Source organism: Oryx dammah, unplaced genomic scaffold (assembly GCF_014754425.2).
Source record: "Oryx dammah isolate SB20612 unplaced genomic scaffold, SCBI_Odam_1.1 HiC_scaffold_8, whole genome shotgun sequence".
NCBI classification, from domain to species: Eukaryota; Metazoa; Chordata; class Mammalia; order Artiodactyla; family Bovidae; genus Oryx; species Oryx dammah.
The window spans coordinates 29283106-29294252 of record NW_024070192.1 but is presented as its reverse complement, the minus strand read 5'-3'; the positions used below and the strand labels follow the sequence as shown (position 1 = coordinate 29294252).

General features: G+C 44.9%; 1 protein-coding gene across 2 annotated transcripts; it reads right to left on the bottom strand.

Moving 5' to 3' along the window:
- Window positions 1-1126: 1126 nt before the first annotated feature.
- On the bottom strand, window positions 1127-10683 carry LOC120867435 (Golgi apparatus membrane protein TVP23 homolog B). 2 transcript variants are annotated; one of them, XM_040245926.1, is made up of 7 exons: window positions 10533-10683; window positions 9799-9881; window positions 8489-8633; window positions 6282-6371; window positions 5003-5134; window positions 3623-3751; window positions 1127-2290 (listed from the first exon to the last, which is right to left on the bottom strand). In XM_040245926.1, exons 1-7 carry the CDS (start codon window positions 10542-10544, stop codon window positions 2255-2257), a joined length of 627 nt encoding a protein of 208 aa, XP_040101860.1. In that variant the 5' UTR covers window positions 10545-10683; the 3' UTR covers window positions 1127-2254. The 2 variants fall into 2 exon arrangements, with proteins under 2 accessions (XP_040101860.1, XP_040101861.1); XM_040245927.1 differs by lacking the exon at window positions 8489-8633 and having other exon boundaries at window positions 10533-10614.
- Window positions 10684-11147: the final 464 nt, after the last annotated feature.

Genomic DNA, 11147 nt, shown 5'->3' with positions numbered 1-11147 from the left:
GGAGAGCATGCAAACCCTGGCCTTCAAACCTCTCAGCTGAGCCTAGACTGTGCAGCAGAGAAAAGCTGTTTCTGATGGGCTTCACCCAGACCCCTGATCCCCAGCTTGTGTGAGTGTCATGAAATGACTTCTCTGCAAGGCTTGGTTTCGGGGTGAATTTTTATGGAACAACAGCATCTGGAAGGGCTGGACTTGTTAGCTTAAACACCTCACAGTGTAAAGAGCAAACGTGTGTCTGCTGAACTCCTACATCTCAAATTCCACACTAACAGAAACTGTGGGGGAAGCTAAAAATACAGACTGGTAAGAATTTAGTTAGGCTGCACCAACAGGAAAACAGAGAGAAGTTTGTTTCTCACTTAAAAATTCAGACGGGCACTTCAGAGCTACTGTCCCCACCAGAGGGAACTCAACCTCTACTTCTCTGCTGTTCACAAGACCAGGCTTCCACCCCATTGGCCACAACAACTATTCAAGCACCATCTGTTCCATGTACATTTCAGCTAACAGGGGTGGAAAGGAGAAGAGACAGGCATATCCTTTTAAGGACACTTCCTGGAAGTGCAGGCACAAAACGGCAAAAAAAATCTGGGAAACACTGTCTCTGTTGCCATGTTCTGGCTAATAAATGGGAAATGAGCAGAAGGGAAAAACTAATAGTGGGGGATAAACAGCAGCAAACAGCAGGTGCTGCCACATGCACATTCCGAAAATCAGTCTGGTTTAGGATCGCAGTCTCAAATAACAGCAGCTGCCTCAAGAACGACACCACTGGGTCTCCTGCTAAACTCCCAACTCAACAAACTGATGTCAGATCCTTCAGGTTCAATAAAATCATGTCTTTACACAGCATTCACTTTCCTCACCAGATGAGTATAAATAAAATGGGAAATAAGCACTTATCAAATTAATGACTTAGTAAGTTAATGATTCATAAGAAAGGAAAGGACATTTAGAGACAAAGATTTCCTCAAAAATCAGAGACGCATCCTGATGGCTCTTCCTGCAATCAGTGGCTCCTTGGACAAGTCACTCAGTGACCGGAGGTCCTGCTCTGTCACCAATACACTGGTGTCACACAGAACAGGTTTGCCATGAGGATCAAATAAGATCACAAACGTCACGGTGCTTTGTAAACAGTAGAGTTTTATACAAATATAAAGTTATGCACCTTCAAAGCTCTCACTCCAATAAAGACACGCATTCAATTAAACAAAACATCTTCAAAAAAATTTTAACAATGTATAAATACAATTACAAAATAATCCATTGATTAAAACAAAGTTTACAGTACCTACGACAGAATTCACAGATGCCTACAGTATTTTGCAGATTGTTACATATGTTGTTTTAACAAATACCATTAATACAAATGCATGATTTACAATATCCCCATTACAGCAAGACAAAAAAAATAGATTCATAAAATAAAATGTCTTTTAGGCATTTACAATGCCAAGTATCGAAATAATTATTCTCACTATTACATAAGAATAATACTCTTTTAGTGGAGAAAGACTTCATTAGGCCGAGGATCACTGAAGAGCTTCTGGGGGTTTTGAAGTAAAATCTGGCTAGTCTTCCCCAAAAATAAATAGAACAGCAGCCATCCCTAGGAATCCCATGAAAATAAACTATGAATGTTCCTGTTATGTTAACTGGGTCTTGAGTACAAGACTCATCAGTAAACCAAATCTTAGAAACTAGTTAACACCAAAAGCCCAAGTGTGGTTTGTACCTACCTGCCTGTGAATGCCTAGGATAAGAAGTTTCATCACGAAAGTATATATTAAGTGTAAAATTAACCATTATCTCTAACATATACATTAGCCAAAGTGCTCACTCTTACCATGGAAGCAAAAACTTCTAAAATAATCTACAGAAACAGTATGTAAACACAGAGAGTTTTGAGATCGACTAAAAACATCCTTCTGTGTTCGATGGACCAAGATGCAAAGGTCTCCATTTACGTGGACGTGAAACAAACACTTTAACTTAAAAGACACAGGGATCTCACAAGACTATGGACAGATGCCTATGTATACCATAAACCAAATGCTGACAATGTTTCTAGCCATACCACACCTTCAAGGCCCAAGTGCTAGAAAGAAGACTATGAAAACTACTTTTCCTTTTTCTTAAATTTTTAAATGGAAAAACAAACCCCACACTCCTCTTTGCAATAGCTTCTGAGTGCTGAAGGTTCAGTCAAGACCCCCCTGGGCGGTTCCCCGTGAAAAAAGCACGCAGACTTTCACTCTCCTGAGGAGGTCTGAGTGTCGCCAGTGGTCTGCAAAAGAGAAACAATTCCTTAATGCCAAAAGTGATTTACAAAATAAAGAAAAGCTATCTTACATAAAACACCATATTCAAAGCACTAGGAAAACATCTGTCAGCAGATGCAGTTACTACATGGCCCCATTATGTTAAAAATTACTGTCATGCTGGAGAAGTAAAGCAGTGAGTCCACCCGGATGTCCAGCAAGCAATCTCACTGGAGCAGAGCATCACTGGCTGCCATGTAAGTCTACCGACCCTGTCCATGTACGTTAGGCTCAAGGTTCAAAATCTGAAGGGAAGAACCTATTGAGCGCACACTTGAAAATTACCATAAGGTGGACTTCACCCAGCAAAAGTATACTAGGACTCTGCCAAAGCCCTCAAGATGAGTCATGGCCCTGCAAGAGTCCTTGCTTTCTCCACTTCTTAACTTTTCTACAAGATAAACCATACAGGAAAGAGCAACAAATTTCAAGAGAGGAGAGCTGGGTTAAGCCCTCACTTTGAACCACTTAGCTGCTGTTTATTTCTGAGACACCACTTAGCCTCTCAGGGCCTTAGTCACAAAGGTAATCTCTGGACCAGCAACATCAGCACCACCTGGGAACCTATAAACATGCAACTGGTGAGACCTGGCCCCAGGTTATCAAGTAAGAAACCTCAGGGGTGGGACCCCGAGATCGGTGTTCTAGCCTTCCAGGCAATCCTGATGCAGGGCCAAGGCTGAAAACCCATTAACTGTCCCACACATCATTACCTGCCCAACCTACTGCACAAACACAAACGTGAGGTGTCACTCACACAGACCTAATCAATTTCCTAAAGATTTTACCAGCAACTATTTTTACCTAAGAATACTACTGATCCCACTGAAAACTCTAACTGAAACCTTCACACCCAGAAACTACAGTAATAAAACTTACATGTTCTTAAAAAAATCTGAGTACTTTTAAAATAATCTTTAATGATATGGTCTTATGTTTCTAACTTGCTCTTACTATAAACCCTAAAACCATATAAGATACATTCTTTAAGACTGCCAACAGAAGTAATGGAAAGCAACTGAACTTCAGCTAATTTTTCTAAAAAAAAAAAAAAAAATTATTGTCAGTGAACATTTTAGCCCTCTGGTTTTAAAATAACTTCAGGACACTGACATTTTTGGAATGTCCTAAAAGCTTCCAAAGACAAAATAACTTGACCATCATCATTTCATACTTATATATATCCCTTTAAAAACTTGAAGTATTTCATAGAAATTAAACTCTACAAGAGTTAGAAATCATTACTGCATTAGTCACTGACCACATCAAAATGATCCTCACATCCAGAGAACACTTACTTGTCTTAAAAACTGCCTCCCAAGGTATGTGGTGGCCATGCTGGTTAGGTTCTTCCTGCTGCCCACTTTGCACCTGATGTAGCCATACAGGTTGGCCCCTTGCAGCACCACGCCCATGATAACCACCGCCTGGGGGAGGGCAACAATCAACAGTTACGGGCCTGATGGTGACTGACCGTTCTCTCTGCCATCAATGAGACATGGAGCTCAGCTTGCGAAAGAGGAGGAGGAGGAAGCTTTGTGAAGGGTGGCAGAGACTCCTCCCATCTCCCTTCCAGAACTGACTCATCCACCACGAGCTCTGCGCTGTCCAACAAGCAGCCCTCAACAGGTGTGCTGTGCGTCAGACCCAGGAGGTGCAGTGGCGGGACCTCCCTACTATTTTCCATGGTTCAGTGAGTAGACACAGAAAAGTAACTGAGACCCAGAAGGAATGCAAATGTCAACTATTTCCTTAAGAATTCCAAAAGAATGGTCAAGAGAAAGATCAACATGGCCCTAAAGCCACATGATTGATGTCCTTACAAGCAGAGGAGATTAGGACACTGACATGTACAGAGGGAAGACCATGTAAAGACACAGGGAGAAGATGGCCAATAAGCCAGAGAGACAGAGACCTTCAGGATCGGGAGAAAACACAGTGCTGCCGTGTCAGCCCCCAGTCTGTGTACTTTGTCAAGGCAGCCGGAGCAGACAGGTTCAGCTGCACCAGGAACCTCAGCATGTGAGCTCCAGCACTCTCACCTGGAGCTGCGAGCCTCAAGTAAGCAGTCTTACTGCCACGAGGCCACCAGGCTGTGAGGAAGCCCCAACTAGCCGTGTGCAAAGTCCACGTGGGAGGCCATGGGACCTCATAGAGAGGGGCCATACCAGCCCCCAGCCACTGTCTGATCAAAAAAAAACCAAAAGATCCCAAGCCAGAACTTCCCAGACAAGCCCCTTCCAACCTCCTGAACCAGAGAAACTGAGAGAGACTGTACAATAACTGCTGCAGTAGATGACAGGACAGGTCACCACCAGCACTTTCAGGAAGGACCACCGTCAGCTCCCAACTAAGCTAAGCATGTCGGGAGTATGCAGACCACCCACACCTGACAAGGTCCTGGGACCAATGTGGTATCACTGCACTGTGATGACCAATGCGGTATCACTTAGATGGGCTAAGTCAACACCCTGCTGGGCACTGGAGAACTGGTGAGACGGGGTCTTTCACAGGACTCTGTTTTCTGGTGCTCAGAGGAAAGCAGAGTTGAGAATCCAAACTCAGGAAATACAGGATGAAGCTGCCTGTTTGAGACAGGACCCTAATGTTATTGATAAGACTGGTGGTCACCTATTGCGATTACCCACTGGCCACCTGGGTGGGTCACCGACACTCACCAACCACTTTACTCTGAAAGAGAAGAGGGCACTGAAGGCAAAGACCACCCACAGCACGGGACAGGCAACAAGTCCCAACCAGAAGATCCTTGATTCAGCCTCGGAGACGGTTTTACCCTCTTGAGGGGAGGCCTACAAAACAACACAGATTTAATAACCAAGGTTCTGTGATATTTATTGGCAAAAAGTTAAAACATTTTTAGTGAAAAACTCCTTACCCTCAAATTTAAATAAATGAATACAGACAACCCAAGTCCCAACTTTGAACCCCTACTCCCTGCCCCGTTCAAACAATAGATGTACCACCACTGTGATTTTTAGAACTGGTCTTAACATGCTTTGTTTTAAATCGAGAATGTTTCATTTTCAAGGCAGAGTGGACAGTTTGTCATCACGGGTGGCCTCTGACAGGCTTCTAGTCATGCCTCTTGCACTTACACTGGTTATTCATAATCAACCCTTTAACAACCCCTTCATGGTAAGGATTCAAAAAATCAAGGCTGTGGTCATCCTGGAGACTCAAAGGTGAAGTCAGGGTCCAGGAGTCAAGACCCTGACAATGACCAACACGTCTTAGCAATATCCGGGAATGTAAAAGGTTGTGTGCTGTTCCCCAGGTGGGTTTTATAACATAAAGGTCTAGGGCTCACTGAGCACAACACTGCTTTCTGAGACGCACTAGTCAGGGCCCTTCCAAGCAGAAGGCGAGAGATTTAAACCATGCTATCTTCAAGAATGTTGTCCTCTGCTGCCCAAGCTGATTCCACTACAGAGAAGCAGGCTAAAACCCCAAACAGACCAGTGTCCCCCAGGGCTTCTGAAGGCAAAGCCTGAAGAGCAAACTGCTTCCATCAACTCAGATTTTCTATGCAGTTTCAATCCTCTTTCTTCCCTGCCCAGGAATGGAGAAGGACCATGGGGGCAAGAGGGAGCCTTTGGAGGCAGTTACCCCTGGCAGAGCCCACAGAGCCAAGGGGCTCAGAAGAGATCCTGCAGCAGCAGCCCCTAGGGGCCAGCCGGGCACACGGCATACACTCGGAGCCCAAGCCCTCTCTCGTGATTCTTTCCTGGACACACCATTTTCAGCCTGAGCCGGCCAGAGAAAACAGGGAGTTCAGAAGGCCATCCAGTTTAGTGCTGCCCCGCCAAGTGATCTGGGGTAGTTCTTTATGAGTTGATTACATCTGCATAGGTAACTTATCCTTAAATATTCAAATATTATCTACGCAAAATGTATTAAATGACATGCAAGAAAACCAAAACACCAGAGGCTATTTACCTTCCGGGACTCAAACACCCAGTGGCTTTTTCCGTCTTCATCAATATGATTCCACCAGCGCAGGCCAACCATTAGTCTACCTGTGACATTCTGGTGAAGATTAACACACATACACACATTTTAAAAACACCACCAACAGATCTACCTTAACATCCTATCTTAGCGTAACATTTCACAAACAACAAATCATCAGCTTTCAATCCATAACACCCAGTTAAGACCAGCACATATGAGGCCTGGACAAAAGAGTAACTACAATGGCCACGCAGGCCCAGCAGGACAGAGGTGACAGGGTCGGCACATCCACAAACGTCGCCCTTCTTTCCCCTCATGAGCTCTCACCCTTTCTCTGGTTCCCTGTTTCTAAACCTGACTCTTTAGCCACTGGGACCTACTTTTGGACTGAATACTGAGTTCCCCCAAATTCATGGGCTGAAAGTCTAGCCCCACAGCATCGCCCAGTGATAGTGTCAGGAGAAAGCCTCAGGGAGGTGACGAGGGTGAGATGAGGTCAGGAGGGGGGAGCCTGTGCAGATGGGATTAGTGTCCCCCTTAGAGGCAGGAGAGTTTCTACCCTCTCTCTCTGCTCTCAGCTGTGTGAGAAGTGAGCAGTCTAGAACCCGGAGGAGGGCCCTCGCCAGAAGCTAAACATGCTGGCACCCTGTACCTGGATTTCCAGCCTCCAGAATGTGGAAAATAAATCCCTGTTGTTTGCGAGCCACCCAGTCTCTGGTATTGTGTAAGCAATCCATTTAATAGTTTCCCCATTCCTGACTTAATTTCATATCTCAATTATTTGTGTATCTGTACGTAATCCTGCCACACACAAAGAGTGACTTTCTTTAAGCCTTTTTTTTTTTTTAAGAGTTCATCAGAAAATATATTTTCTGGCCATATTTCTTAAAACTCTAAACCCACAAGGTTCTAATTATTTAATTTTTAGAAATTACCAGGAAGAATTGACTAAAAGTCAAAAGGTAGTGTTCTATCTGGCTAGGCAGAAATAACATGAACAACAAAAACAAACATTCGTCAAAACAAAACTATGACCGGGATACAGTAAACACTTTAGGACATAAAGCAACAAAAGGAATTCAAAGAAATTCAAGCCAAAGAAGACTGTACAAAAGAAGTACTTACAGGAAACAGACCTTTGTAATCTTTATTCTCTATATTTTGTGGCCTACAGAAACTGGCCACCACCAAGCCAAAGACTTCTGATTATCTCTAAGAATCAAAAGATCTAAAATGGCTGGGCTGGTGGGCATGAGTAGACCCGTAACACCTGATTGGTTTTTGAATCAGTAAACACATCTCTGAAATTGCAAAACCAGTTTTTGCATTTTTTCCCCCGTATTCGAAATTTAAAAACTTCCAAATATACAAAAAAGCTTTACAGTGAATATGCATATGCCTAATCCTGGAACCTACATCTCATATTTGACCACAGTGACTTCCTCACGCACCCCTCTATCTGTACAACTACCGCTCCACCACCATGGCCTCTGGGTCTATTTCTTATCTTCTCAGTATCCCCTACGACATGGCTCCTCAGCCCCAGCACTATCTGCACTCGGGGCCAGATAATTCTCTGACGTGGGGAGCTGTCACCTTAAGGGCTATGCACCTTAAGATGGCCAGCAGCATCCCTGGCCTTCACTGTGATGCCAAGAGCACACTTCCCCACCCCGAGCTGCAACAACCAAAAACGTCTTCGGATGGTGACACATAACAAACGCCCACTGGGGTTGGGGGGGAATTGACCCAGGCTAAGAAACACTGTCCTGGAACTCCCATGGGAGCCTTCGCAATGGCGGGGACTCCTTCAGTTATCTGTGGTCAAGCTATCCTGGGGTCTTATCTAGAAATCACACATGGCACAGCCAGAGGTGACCCCTGAAGCAAAACCAATGGTGTGGACCTAATGGTGTGGACCAGAAGCAGTATGTGCGTGGTCTGTAGCTGCTGGTCACATTTTTGTGTGTTTCACTTTAAAGCTGATGCAGGTTAACATAACACACAGACAAGTCAGTAGAGTAGTAACCTACTGACATAACTGGCACTTGTACACAGATGAGGCCTAAGGTAACAAAAAGATAAATTAACCCCAATCGAAAATGCTAAGTCTCTTTTTTTTTTATTACTGTTTATACGTCATTCAATCTCATCACATTAAGCGATTTTAAAATAAAAACAATCAAACCTACCTTGACTGCCCAAAAGTCACATGACAACAACAAGATAATTGTCACCATACAGGCAATAAAGCTGCTGCTGAACAATTCACAGAGAAGATAGACTATAATTGCACTGACTCGAAAGAATAAATGGAAAAATGATGCCACTGGGTGTCTGAAAACCAAAACATAACAAAAGAAATGCAATTACATTTTACGACAGATACTGCAGATGTAGATGAAAATGTTTCAGCCACAGAACCATGCAGAGTCTTTTCAAAATAAAAGGTGACTTGAGGAAGAAGCAAACCAAGTACCTCTCTTTTTTCCTAAGTCCCGTTATTTGACTAGGCCCTGCTGTCACAGAAAATACACTATGTAAACATGACTTTACACCTCACTGACTATAAACTTTCACAAGAAACCTTACCAAGGTTGGAGAAATAAGGGACACTATACTCTTAGGACCAACTCCTATTTTCACCTGTCTAAAAGGCACGCCCTCAAATTCCCAGGCCCTCAGAAATCCCTTCAGGCATTAAGACAAAATACCCATGAGGCAGAGTTTGTGTTTTATTAACAGCATCACTGAGATATAACCACATGCCATACAGTTCACCTGTTTAAAGGGTATAATTCAGTGATTTCTGGTATATTTACAGAATTGTGCAACTATCACACAATCAATTTTAAAACTTTTTCATGATCCCCCCCTCAAAAGATATCCTATACCTGTGGGCAGTCACGCCTCCATTTACCCCAATTTCACCCCTCCTCCAGCCCCTGGTAACCACTAACGTACTTTCTGTCCCTATGGATTTGCCTGTTTTGGACATTCCACATAAATGAAATCATATAAAATGTGGTCTTCTGCACTGGTATCTCTCACTTGGCGTAACGTTTTCAAGGTTCAGGTAGAGTTTGATTTCATTAAGTGCATTTCTTTAGAGAGTACTAAGTTTGGAATTGAAATTTGTTTGGCTTGATGTTTTCATATTAATTGACACAAAAGATACAGTACTGAAATTTTCACAATAAACCCAAATGTAATGTATCTTTAGAAACTATCTTAAAAAATGGTGCCTCGTTGGTACAAAAGTCAGAATTAAAAACACCGGTGTTCAAATAATTGGCTTTGCAAATTTGAAAACTCAGTACTGAGTAAAATTCCATATGTCAACTATTCCCAGAGAAAACGTGAGATGTCATCTCATCTCAGACTGAAAAGTGAACACAATCTTCACCAGCACAGTCACAACCACTCTGCCCAGAAAACCAGTGCTGGCACCAGTCAACACAGCACCAGACGCTGACCCATCCCTTACAACTTGTCCTTATACCTGATTTTGGATTTTTTCGGTCTGTTAGTTGTCTCCTCTTCCGCGTCAAACAGTGAAACATCTTCAGTGTCGTCATTACTGTCCTGATAGGAAAAGTAGACACTCATGAAGCAAAATGAAATCCCGTCTTCCACTAGTCAACACGTAAGACAAAGGAAAGACACGGTCACAGCCACCTAGAACTCACAGCCCAGCTCTCACCCTGGTTTTGTTATCACTACGTGAAAACACCTTTAGTCTTGTAACTTATCCTGTCTCCGCGCCCCGGCCCTGGACCAGCCCCTACCCCCGCACAGTCCATTTCACCCTCCCATTCAGGGCATGAAGCACTCCGAGTTGTGCGCAGCTCTTTCCCAGGGCCTAAGACGGCCTCGACCACAGTAAACCCTCAACACGAAAACACCACCTACGATAATCTGAGCAAGTGTAATTTTTCCAAAAACAGGAAGATATAAACGTACGGGCTGTAATTAGCCCTGAGGGCAGATGTGGTCACGGGAGTGGACCACCGTCCATCACCTCCAACGCTGCTTCGACGGCATAAACTTCACCGCTAGGCCCGGGAGGGTAGCTCCTCTAATCCCACGTTCAGAGTGGCGGCCCCTTCCCTTCGCCCGTCCACATTCGGCGTCTTCGCTACCGCCCCCTTCAAACCCGGCAGGCCGGGCCCCTCCAGGCCCTCACCTGGCAGGCACAGCCGCCGCCGCCCTCTCCCGGCGCCCACAGCCCCTTACCTGCTGCAACATGACGGCTAGCCGCCAGCCCCACTTCCGGAAGCCACGTCAGCGCCGCAGCCGCGGAGAGGGACCGACCAGAGGCGGAAAGCACTCCACCAGCCAGGAGGAGCCGAAGCAACAGCGGAAACCCGGCCCTACTTCCACATCCGGGCTCTGGGGGGCGGAGCGAGTGGGGTGGGGCGAGTGTGGGGACTGGGCGACTCGGGATGGGGCGGGGCTAACGAGTGGGCGAGACGAGAAGCCCGGACTCGGGGTGGGGCGGGGCTAGCAAGTGGGCTGGGATTCGCGGACTGGTCCAAGCAGGAGCTGAAATTAACCGGGCAGCACATCGCGGAAAGCTTCATGGTTTATCACGTGGAGATGTTGCTTGTACCTACAGGGTGTCCTTCCCATCACTGTGGATGGCCTCAGGGCAGGTTTGGGGGCGGGGTGTTCCATAGTTTTCGTTTTAGTGTTCTATGATGATCTGTAATCCTGTACAGCATTGCTTTTGTACTTTAAATGGTGGAAACAATTGAAAAAATAAATGTGAACTTACCAATTATCTAACTGACCCCTGTGTTCCTTCCTTTCTTCGGGAAGGTGATGAAAGGGTGTCCCTACAGGATGGGT